The sequence below is a fragment of the Juglans regia genome, chromosome 11 (genome assembly GCF_001411555.2).
Source record: "Juglans regia cultivar Chandler chromosome 11, Walnut 2.0, whole genome shotgun sequence".
NCBI classification, from domain to species: domain Eukaryota; kingdom Viridiplantae; phylum Streptophyta; class Magnoliopsida; order Fagales; family Juglandaceae; genus Juglans; species Juglans regia.
Window position 1 is genome coordinate 2,832,649 of NC_049911.1, and position 11,630 is coordinate 2,844,278.

The 11,630-nt window shown below is 34.2% G+C and overlaps 3 protein-coding genes and 2 non-coding genes across 5 annotated transcripts; all 5 read right to left on the reverse strand.

Annotated features, from left to right (window-relative positions):
- Positions 1-2,417: 2,417 nt before the first annotated feature.
- On the reverse strand, positions 2,418-3,545 carry LOC109020327 (40S ribosomal protein S28). The gene is made up of 2 exons (XM_019002769.2): positions 3,445-3,545; positions 2,418-2,763 (listed from the first exon to the last, which is right to left on the reverse strand). Exon 2 carries the CDS (start codon positions 2,738-2,740, stop codon positions 2,543-2,545), a length of 198 nt encoding a protein of 65 aa, XP_018858314.1. The 5' UTR covers positions 2,741-2,763; positions 3,445-3,545; the 3' UTR covers positions 2,418-2,542.
- Positions 2,960-3,044, reverse strand: LOC118343872. The gene has a single exon (XR_004797661.1). It is a non-coding gene; the product is annotated as a small nucleolar RNA snoR53Y (small nucleolar RNA).
- On the reverse strand, positions 3,186-3,279 carry LOC118343868. The gene has a single exon (XR_004797658.1). It is a non-coding gene; the product is annotated as a small nucleolar RNA snoR69Y (small nucleolar RNA).
- A 1,585-nt stretch (positions 3,546-5,130) lies between the features above and the next one.
- Positions 5,131-7,252, reverse strand: LOC109020326 (F-box protein PP2-B15-like). Its single transcript, XM_035695567.1, has 3 exons — positions 6,900-7,252; positions 5,878-5,999; positions 5,131-5,720 (listed from the first exon to the last, which is right to left on the reverse strand). The coding sequence occupies exons 1-3, from the start codon at positions 7,161-7,163 to the stop codon at positions 5,249-5,251; spliced, it is 858 nt and encodes a 285-aa protein (XP_035551460.1). The 5' UTR covers positions 7,164-7,252; the 3' UTR covers positions 5,131-5,248.
- Positions 7,253-8,012: 760 nt separating this feature from the next.
- On the reverse strand, positions 8,013-9,860 carry LOC109020325 (F-box protein PP2-B15-like). The gene is made up of 3 exons (XM_019002766.2): positions 9,100-9,860; positions 8,846-8,964; positions 8,013-8,733 (listed from the first exon to the last, which is right to left on the reverse strand). The coding sequence occupies exons 1-3, from the start codon at positions 9,364-9,366 to the stop codon at positions 8,271-8,273; spliced, it is 849 nt and encodes a 282-aa protein (XP_018858311.1). The 5' UTR covers positions 9,367-9,860; the 3' UTR covers positions 8,013-8,270.
- Positions 9,861-11,630: the final 1,770 nt, after the last annotated feature.

Genomic DNA, 11,630 nt, shown 5'->3' on the forward strand with positions numbered 1-11,630 from the left:
ACTCACATTCCATGGATTCTAATATTAATGGTCAATTTTGGCAAATATTTGACAAAGTCGACAATATTCGTAACACTCCAATAATCGTTTTAGTCGTATTAAACCATTAATGATGTTGTTATGTCCGAGATATTACGTATAAAGTTTTATTTTCAATGAATCATATATGCTTGACACTTGTGGCAATAAAAAATCCAACACAAGTTTATTTGTTTCGAACACGTCCATGTCATTACAAAATAAACTTGTCATTGGAATTAAGGCGGCCTACTTGTTGCGATGGTGTGAGAAGTAATCAGAATTTTCTTTGATCCGAGAAGAATTGATTGCCTAGAAGATCAAGGGGAGAAAATAAAAAGAATAATTCTTAGTGTAGAGTGTAGATTTGCAAAATGAGCCAATAAGCATAGATGTTTTGGTCTACAAATTAACAAATTTATAAACTGATATGACTTAATGTGATACATCAAATTATATAGAACTTTTATTATAAAGTACATCTAAGTCAAATATGGTATTATGGAAGATAGAGATTTTGGAGGGATGTGGGTGGCCAGTGGTGAAGATATTAGTGATGGTGGTGGTGTTGGCATGGTCGTGGGTGTTAGAAGTGGAGAGAGAGATGAGGCAGGATCAGAGTAGTGAAAAAGTAGTACTGTGGCTAGACAAGCACTAGAACTCATTCTATAGTTTTCTTTCGCCTCTGGATGGCTTAAATCGAGAAATGATCTAAAATCAGGTCCTCTCTACCACTTTCACGTAACAGGAATAGGCACCATTTCGAGGAAGTCATTTATGCGACTTGAGTATCAACATAGATAGCAAAAAATGGGGTATCATCGTCGGTGTACCATTTTTTCCAATTTCGAATATTATTTGGTGCCCATTTATGTGATTTTCAAACTAACAAACAAACCCAAAGAAAACCCGTTTGTAGGACATGGGTGGTTCCTTTCTTAGCTTATTTCTAACTTTTAAGACGGCATCCTCTTTGTAGGACATGGGTGATAACCAAAAAATTGATAATAAAAATCTATTTTTTTTCTTTTTTAACTACCACTTTGTACTGTTGTTATTGTTACGAGGTGATTGTTGGGACCTCACCCTCTCCTCTTGTATCATCTTTCCTAATGAAATATATTTGCTTGCTTAGGAAAAAAAACAAAAACAAAAACAAAGAAAAGAGTTTGTAATATTGATTTTGGACAACATTCTCTGTATTTTTCTGCCATTATTATAAGCCAAACCATCCACCTAACTACCGCCAAAACCATAATCAACATGATATTAACTCCAAACCCACTACCATTCAGCTAATGTTATTAATGCACACACCAAATCACCACTGACAAATTGAAGGAATCGTGCCTGAATCTCAGGCATATCACATTCACTGATAATGGGAATTATGAATGATTTTCAAGCAGCCAAATCACATACAAATCATTTGACTAATTGACTTCATCATTGCAATACTTAAAAATCCTTCTCATTTGCTAATTTGTGGTAGTTGGGTGTTTAAGTGGACGCATGATCGATTTGTGGTGGTTGTGTGATTAAGGGATCGCATTAAGTGTGAAACTTATCCAAAGCACCTCATAAGGCTCTATATAAAGCCAAGGCGTAGATTTTGAACAACATAAGAATTGAGGTAGGCCAGCAAGTCAGCAAAAGCCAAGAGTTCTATTCTTCGGCATTTCTATCTTTGTCTGTCTGTCAATGAGGGGTTGGCAGACTGTTATTTATGAATGTTTCATGCAATGATCAACATCATTATGTAAGCACAAGATTTGTCCCGAACTACAACAATCAAGAGATTTGGCCTATGCCCACGGATCTTGTGTTTCGTAAAGATGTTGACTATTGCATGGCCAGATATAAATAGACGCTAGTCAGTTTAAAGACCCAACAAAAATTAAATAAAGGTCAATACAACTACAATATCTGCGTTGATGGAGCCTCATGAGTTGTGACATAGTTGTGGAATGGTTCGTGCCGACTAGATCAACACCTCAGGTTTGCAATTATTATTGAACACTGATTTACTTTATTGTTCCATTTCAGAATCAGAGATATCTTTGTGAAATCTTCGTCCAAGAAAGCCCATTACAACAATACAATTGAATCAACGTCCATCTAAGGCACTTCCTAACATATAGTGGGCCAAACATGCAAGCCATGTAAACATCAACAGGATTAAGTTTCTTCATATGATTCATTTGGAGAAAAAAAACTTCCTTTCGAGTAAAACACATGATGATGATCCTACATGATACACCAAAAGGCCTGCCAAATTATGCTGCAAGTGTCAAAAGTTCGTGTTTATTTATTTTATCATCTCATAAATTATCATTGAAGTATGGCTTTGTATTGCCTATCCAACCTACTGAAACATGCGCCCAGTGGACTCCGGCCAATGACATCAATTCTCATGTATTGTAAAATCAAACTTCATTAAACCAACAGTACTTAAAGTGCCATTGACTAACCACAAGAAGAAACCAGCAAGAACTTGAGAAGCAGGGGAGCAACGAGCAGCCAATTAACGCAATCTTCTTGCTTCTCTTTCAGACTCGAGTAAGGTAAGGATGTCGCCTTCCCTCACAGGTCCCTTGACATTCCTCATGATGAACCGGTTCTGATCGTCCAGAAACTTGACTCTCACCTGAGTCACCTGTCCTCTCGATCCGGTCCGACCCATTACTTTCACCACCACGGCATGCTTCACTTGAGATTCCATCCTGTGCTAAGCAACGGCGGATGCTGAACAGAGAACATGTTTAAATTTCCAGCATTAGTAAAGAAAGACTGAAACTTTGCTCGCCGATTTTTTGTTTTCTCTTCTTTTCTATTGAAATAAAACCCCAAACACTCTTTTTCCAGCTGAGAAAAGGATCGTGAAAATTCGAAGAAAATTCAAAAGGAATTAAAACTCTAACCAACAATGCAGTGTTTAAATAATTCCCTCAGCAAATAAATAAAGAAAGATCCGATCATGTAATTATCAGAATTAGCATGGTTTAATCTGAAGCATCATAGGGAACAATTACTCCTCCTTATGAACATATAACGTCCAAAACAAACTAAAGCAAACAAGTTATATGAATGAACACATCAAATATAACTTTCAAAAAAGACCAAAATCAAACAAACCTAAATTTCGAAAAAAAGAGGTGAGAAATATGTCTAGGCTCAGATAATCATGGATTAAGTCTATTCCCAGACCCTTAAATGGGCCTCATAATGAGCTGGGATTAACCATTTATCATCATTGCGAGAGAGAGAGAGAGAGAGAGAGAGAGAGAGAGAGAGAGCACAGACGCATCTCCAGAATTCACCACAATTTCACGGCGAATACCAACATCTGCACAGAATTCTGGAAAACAAAAAAGAAGATATTCACAGAAGAAAACACGGCTAACAGCTACTGAAAGAAGAACTTACATCTCGAATTTTAGAGAGAGGTATAGCGAGAAGATGGAAGGAGGGTTAGGGTTTTAAAGAAGAGAATGGAGGGTGTGACGGCGGCTAGGGTTTAAAGTCTCAATGTGGTGATGACCTTCTTATTTTTCAGTTTTTATTAACGCCATCGACTTTGGATGAAATTACGAAATCAATATGGCCCAATTCGAATTCTAGATAGGCTTCAGTGGCAATACAAACATGGCCCAGCCCAATACTATATCTTCATTGCCGGCTGATGATGGACGAAATTTATCATAAAGTGTATTTGAAATTCTTTATTTTTTAATCATTATTTTAAATATTTTTTTAACATCCTTAAGAAAAAATTTAAAAATATATATAATTTTATTAATAATCACTTTCTTAATCATTAAATAAAATTAAAAAATTAAAAAAATAAATATAAAAAGAATAATAAATGAGTAGTAAGAATGTAGTAATCCTATCATTATCTTTTCACAAATACGACAATCGTTTTGACTGCCACGGAAGGCTATGCATAGTATGTTGTGTGGTCTAGATTCTAGAGCTCGTTTGGTTGTTAGATTGCATTCAGCTCTATTGAGTTGAGTTGAGTTCAGTTTAGATTTAGATCTCTTCTAATATTTAAATACTTAACTCTTAAATTATTAAACTCATCTTAACTCAAAACTTTTTTACATTTGAGATCCACAAAAATTTTTCAACTCAACATCTCTTTATACGTGGGACGCACAACCTTTGTCAATTTTTTATAAATATATTTAAATTTATCTTAACATCTAAAACATCTAAACTCATCTTAGGTGTACTGTACAAAATTCATTCCATCATCTCAATTCATTATTATTCATAAATAATTCAATTCAACTTAACATCTAAATGCAGCATGCAGCGTAAGGACAAATTATAAACTTTTGTTAAAAATATAAAAGTCTAAAGAACTGCCGTTTACCGTCCTCTTTATCATCCTTTACGTGGCATTTGAAAGGTAAATAAATAGTAATAAATAATTTTTTAATCATTTAATATCATATTTAAATATGAGATGAGAATGATAATTAAAAAGACGGTGACAGTATTTATTTTTAAAAAAATCACTAAATGACGTTCTTCTCGCCTTCTGTTAACCTCAAATTTTGTCATGTAACGTCACTAGCGACCTAATTAGAAAAACATAACATCAGATCTTTAAAAATAAAAAAGGTAACAAATTACAAGAAAGTAATGACGTTTTACATTTTTAACTGTATTAAGTCATGCAACGAATAATGTTTTTAGACACCAAGCTTGTAAGTAGAAATATTTTAAAAGCACAAGATCATCAATAATATGGGAGAATGTAATCGATGATCAAATAGGGGTTAAATCACAAATTACATTAGAAGCTTAAGTCTTGTTGCATATGTAATCATCACTTATTTTAAAAGTTTAAATTGACGGAAAGATCATGTAAATTTTATTGTTTATTTTATATCTTCACATGTCCTTCACATGTGGATCAAACTCTCTTTCAATGGGTGGCCTAATACGTAGAATATATAATTAAATAGGATCGAGTATAGAGTCAGAATTTAGATTCAAGATCTTTGTTCTGATACTATGTGAATTTACCACTTGTCCCAAAAATTTAAGTTGACGAGAATAGATAGATTTTATTATTTATTTTATATTTTAATACAGCCTTCAAGTCCATGTGCAAATAAAATAATATTTATTTTGAGACGAAGAATAAAATGTTGAGATCATTTATTCTATATCACTAATTGCCCCAAAAGATAACCAAGTTTTAAATCAAAGATCTTCAATGAAGTTGTATAGGTCTGAGTTCAATTCCCTCGACAATCAGACCACCTTTGAGATGCTCACCCTTCACCTCCTTTAAGCACATCCTGACCTCCTCGTCACCTTGTTGATCATTATAGAACTGTCCCAACTCAATCTCCATCCATCCATCTTTGCGCTCAACAGGAACTTGTTTCTCTGCAGAACAGAACTTTGATCTCCGACAACTCCTCACACAACATGATAAACGCTCCGAATTAGATTGTTTCTTACTGTCACAGCGACTTAGATACACTGTCCCTTGTGATTTGACGACGTTGCCAACTTCGAGAGAGACCTCCGATGGCAAAGTGTCTAAACCGTAAGCACGATTGGCAAAGTGGAGAATGAGATAGGTGCCGTAGAGTGTTCTTGGTGATAGCAGTTTGGTGTTCAACAATCCCAGTATTTCCAGCCAGGAAATGGTCCTGAGCTCAGCAACTTCTGCAAATCTGAGATGTTGGGAAAAAAAAATGAAGAAATTTATGGAGTTAATGTCCTTCTGATTGATTTAAAACATCTGGGTTATTGAATACGTACAGTGCCTTCAAAGATTGAAAAGCTAGCTAGCTAGGCTTTTGAAATCAATTGAACGAAGTGCAATTAAACCTTGATTGTGGAAACTGGGGTTTCCAGGACCAATATAGAGGATGGCTCGCCCACTTGATTGAAAGCTCTCTTGCACTCAACATGTAACGTTTTTTGCCTGTTGATTTCTCTATCGAGAAGATCTGTATCATTTAAAAGAAAAACAGAAACATTTTTTCTTTCACTTTTTTTTGAATATTTGCTTCGATTTCCTTCTTGATCATGTGGTGCATGCCCTATGTAAAGGCCAGAAGAGCATCTACAGGTGGTGGAAAAAATATGAACTTCATTTTTTGTTTTCTCCTAAGTCTCGAAGTTCATATTTGTTCCACCGCCTGTAAATGCACAAAGTAACCTTGATGAAAGTTTTGATCTTATTCTCAGGCTGCATGTGCATTCGCTGTCAAATGGACCATATTAGCTCCGTACGTACGCACGTAGTAATTGGAGTACCAATGCTTAGAATACATGATACAATGCCTTGAGAACAAGCTAGCTAGCTAATTAAAAAGTATGGTTCATTATTAAAAAATTAATTTTTTTTACGTAGATCTCATATTTATTTATTTATTTTAAAGAGATTGTACGGTGTTTACGCATTTTATGATTACAAATATCATTTCTCAAAAATAAATAAACATATGAAATGAGTTTTATTACTACATGATCGTTTTTAGAAAAATTCTATTCCTAAACCTCATACACCACACACCATCTTTTTATGATTTCTTTAATTTTATTCTCTTACCAAATGTGTGGTATGTGGATTATGAGTAGAATAATTCAATTATTTTAAGAATAATAAAACCATAAAAAACTTTTAAAAAATTTAAAAAAAATAAAAAAATCTTGGTGTGTGGTGTATGGACTTATGAATAGCAATGCTCTATTAAGTATTTAATGCTATCGATAGCTAAATATATATATATTATATGTATTAGCCTAAGTTTTATAAAATTCGAAATGACAAGTAGTACTAAGCTATTATTTTTGTTAAACATTTTTATAAAATAAATCATCCCCATAATAATAATAGAATTTACCTTTCTACCTCCATCAATTAGCTGTGGATTACTTAACCTGGCAAATAACTCTTTCTTGGACGAATAAACAAGAGGAGAGACCAATCTGCAGAGAATTTCTTCATAGTTCGATGGCAGAAATTTCTCCCAAACAGTGTCTGAATCGGCCACGAACCGGATCGGTGAAGAGACCAGTACTGACCGGCACACATCTTGAGGAGATGTCAAAGACATAATCTGTGCAAAACAATCTTCAGGCAACTGATCCAAAGTGATTTCACTCATATTTTTAATTGACTGATCTGATATCTTTTTAATACAAAAGAGTATGAAATTCAGTCAGAAATAATAAATATTGTTTGTATCTGATGCATTCAAAGTCACAAACTCGACCTTCTTTATATACACATCCAGTATGTACCAAATGGTCCAACAGTATCGTTAATATGACGACATAATTTTTTGGCTCTGTTTGAAATGGCAACATGAAGGGAACACACGATGACGACATCTCATAAATCCAAAAGGAGTGATTATTTCACACGGGGAGATTATATTTAGAAGTAGATTTTGTTATTTTTTTTATATTATTTTTTTATTTGTAAATTAAATTATTTTTTAATAGATAGTTTAATACGTAAAATATTTAATTCAATAAAATAAAATATAAAGTCAGAAGCCGAACTCAAGACCTTTATTCTTATATCATGTGCTTAAAATAGTAAAAAATATATATTTAATATTATTCTTATTATTTATTTTATATCTTAACACGTTACGACAACTCGTTAACGTCATATTTATAAATAAATTTCTCAAAAAATATATTATGATGAGTCGTTAGAATAGTACACGGTACAAACTTATGTCATTTGATATATGTTAATGATTGTATTTGTTCAAAACTTTAGGATAACTTGAACTCTATTCAAGTGGGCTTTGTGTCTAAGCAGAATAAATTATTAGCACATGAGTGAAAGAATCCTTCTTCCTGTCTTGTATTCCAAAACAAACAGTCCTTTGTCTTCTTGTATAAAATGAGCACATTGAACTGAATTTTCTTTTTCTACATAATTCCCACTTTATCAAAAAAGGAAAAGAAAAAATCAATTGAAACACCTACAGCAGAAAAAGAATAATATTATACATTATACTATCATCTTACTTTCATCTTATTATATAAGATGTGACATATTTATCATTATTAAATGATAAAGAATCATTTAATAAATTATCATTTAATGGTGATAAATACGTCACATCTTATATAGTAGAATGAAAGTGAGATGATTGTGTGATATATAGAATTTTTCAAAAGCTAACACATTTGTATCTATGCCCTTTGTACTTCTCTCTTTTATCTCCCTCACTCCAAAGCAAATTAACAATCTTTCAATACTCTTTAGGCCTAACTTCAATTCCTTCAATGACTAGTCCTCCTTTCAATTGATTCCCCTTAACCTCCATCAAACTCATCTTCACCTCCTCTGAAGCATCACCACTAAAGAACTCGCCCAGCTCTATCTCCATCCATCCATCCTCTCTTTTACATGGGACTCGTCCGTCTCCTTCTCCTACTCTCTTTCTCAACATTTCGATGCGGTTCTTATAAAATAGGCACTCCATTTGCTGTTTCTTGTGATCCCCACGAGTTAGATATGCTGTGCCATTGAATAGCCTGTTCCCAACTGAGACTGATATTTCAGATGGTATTGAATCCAGCCCATATGCACGATCATAGGTTTTCAATACAAGATAAGCACCATATGTTGTGTTTGGTGACAGACTTTGAGTTCTGATTTTTCCATGAATTTCTAACCAGCTTGTTGTTCTGAGCTCAGCCACTTCCGAGAACCTGTTGAAGAAAAAAAGGAAAAAAGAAACATGAGTACTGCTGGATGCCTAGTTTTTTTTCCTCATGATGCTAATATTATCAAATCCTAAAAGGTGATTTTAAGAGGAGAAACCTTGATTCTGGGACAGATCTCCAGCTCCAACACAAGGGTTCGTCGCTCCATGTTATGGAAAGTTCTCTTGCAGACAGCATATAGGATATTTTGCCAGATGATTTGTCTAACTTAAAGCTCTGCATTATTTGGAACATAGAACAAACAGGGATGTCAGATCAGATGTGTATATAACAGGTAGCAGGGGGAGATCTTTAATGCATGAGAACTGAGAAGGGAGAAATTTTTTAGACGGAAATCATTCCGAATCGTACCTTTTTGCCACCGTCTATGAGAACCGGATTGCAGAGAAGAAGAAAAAGCTCCTTCATTGCAGAAAACGTCAAAGGGGTGACCAACCTCGAGACCAGATCCCTATAATCAGCCGGCAAAAACCTCTTCCATACAACATCTGACTCTGCCGCAGAACGAAAGGTGGATGACACCATTGAAGATCTGCATGCGTCTGATGGAGAGGTGTTCGACAGAATTGTGGATACACAGTCTATTGGCAACATCTCTGCGTCCATCCCTCCTCCCATTGAATTTGACACAAAAATCCTGAGAACTGAGAACCAAAACCAGTAGGGTCTTTGAGTTTTGGGTTTCTGGGTCTTAATTCTGATCTGCTTGTGATATTTGTATACATTAATTGTATATATACACGAAAGCTTGTAACGCTTGCAAGTCTTGGTCAAGATTTAGACACGCTGAATAGATTTAGCAAAGTGTTTGCATGAATCGGATGTCAAACATTGAATTCGAGAAAAAGTTATCGTGTTTTGTATTGGATTTGACCATCGCAATCCAAAATTGAAGTCGGACAACACGGAGTATGTGTTAATTTATTTCCAAAAGAGTAATGATATATACACAGAAAATGGCTGGAAGTTTCAGAGAAAATGGCTTAGACCGCGGTGGTTTGAAGTCAACTCGGCGTCTTGACATGAACAGAACAGCTACAAACACAACGAAGCCGAAGGATCCAGCTGTTCTATCATCCATATGGCAAGTGGAGGTTCCAACCAAGAATAATTTATTGGGAAATGTTTTGTTTGCATAACAAATGACAACCATTTGAGCAAATTGCAAAGCTGTTTTTGTTTTTTTTTTAATTTTTGTTAATTTATCAAAGAAAAAAATCATTTATCTAACTGATTTTTCTTTTAAAATTAAATAAATAAAAAATTGTCCAATTTAATCAAAATAGTTGTCATTTTTTATGCCCTCTGGCAATGGCATAAAAATTATATTCATATTTCGAGAGTTTCCAATAATTTTTCTCATCACCCAACGGAAAAATTATCGACTAGAACAAACAATGTCAAGTTAATTAGATTTATTCATTTATGAGGAGATGGGAGCCTCCACACATTTGAATAGACCACAATCATGGAAGACATCGGGGCATAAGCTAGCAAACCTTAATAGGACGCCCATTAAAATATCAATTAAGCCCAAATATCAATTAAGCCCAAATATATGGCCCCTTAATAGGACGTCCAACTAAAAAAGAATATATTTTTTTATACTTTTCGTGATAGGATTTACCTTTTTATTAAAAAAGCTTTATGAAATTTATATAATTAGGATATACACAAATCATTGGACCACACTCTATGCCAACTACAATGAGCCCGTTTGGAATTTGGAAGATTTCGAGATCAATTTAATTCAATCTAATATTAAATTAAGTTTAATATTTAAATATTTAATTCACAAATCACTAAATATCACTCAATTTAAAATTTTTTTATACGTAGAATTCATAAATTTTTTTAATTTTTTATAAATATATCAAAATTTATTTAAATAAATTATATAAAATTCACTTTATCATCTTCACTCGCTTATATTTATAAAAAATTCTATTCATCCCAACTCAGCTAACCTTTAAAAAAAATATATGTACATATTAAAGAAACACCATTCAATCATGCTCCATTTCAATTTCATTCGAGTCTGACAGTAGTAAAAAAATTATATTTCTGTTGTCTCTGACATGCATATAAAACTGTTCAATATTCTTTGAGTAATTCTACATACAATCATGAAGTGCGTAACCGCCGCGTAATCGCTTTGAAAAAGAGTGGGGTCCACTATTAAAAAATTAATTTTTTTTTATGTGGATCCCATGTTTTATTCATTTTTTTCAAAACGATTACGCGGCGGTTACGCAATTCATGGTTGTAAGTATATTTTCTGATATTCTTTATGAGAATCTTGACCATAAATTAGTTTCTCTTTGGCACCTTCTCAGTTCTCTCTCACTCTCGCAGCTGGTCTCAGTTTTCCATGACTCCCTAGTTACCCATGTCAAAGGTTGCCTCTTTTCCATCCATGACCGTTACCCACTTCCTTAAACCCGTCATTTCAGTGTCCCCATTCTTCGCACTTCTCTCCCTATGTAACCTCACTTCCGTTTCCTTTCAAAAGCCACCTAACTCCACCTCTATCCCTCCAAGGATTCACTGCCACCATAACCCGGCCACCGCCATCACTGTCCAGAAGATTGTTTCTTCCTTCAGAAACAATGCTTTTGAAGCCATATTTCCTTCCTTAGCAACAATGCTCGTGAAACCATAGTCGCTGTCGATGTGAAATGCCACTCTTTCGGCAGGTATATTAGCTTTCATCATGTCCTTAAACCTATTAGTTCTCACTTCCTTCTTATTATACACATTTTCGTGAGTAGTTTTGGTCTCTGTAGTTTGGGCTGTTTGTTGTTGTCAGGGGTGATGCTTCGGCTTCTTTAATGGAATTCGACTAGGCAATTGAGTTAGATCCTCGTCGAAAGGCATGTAGG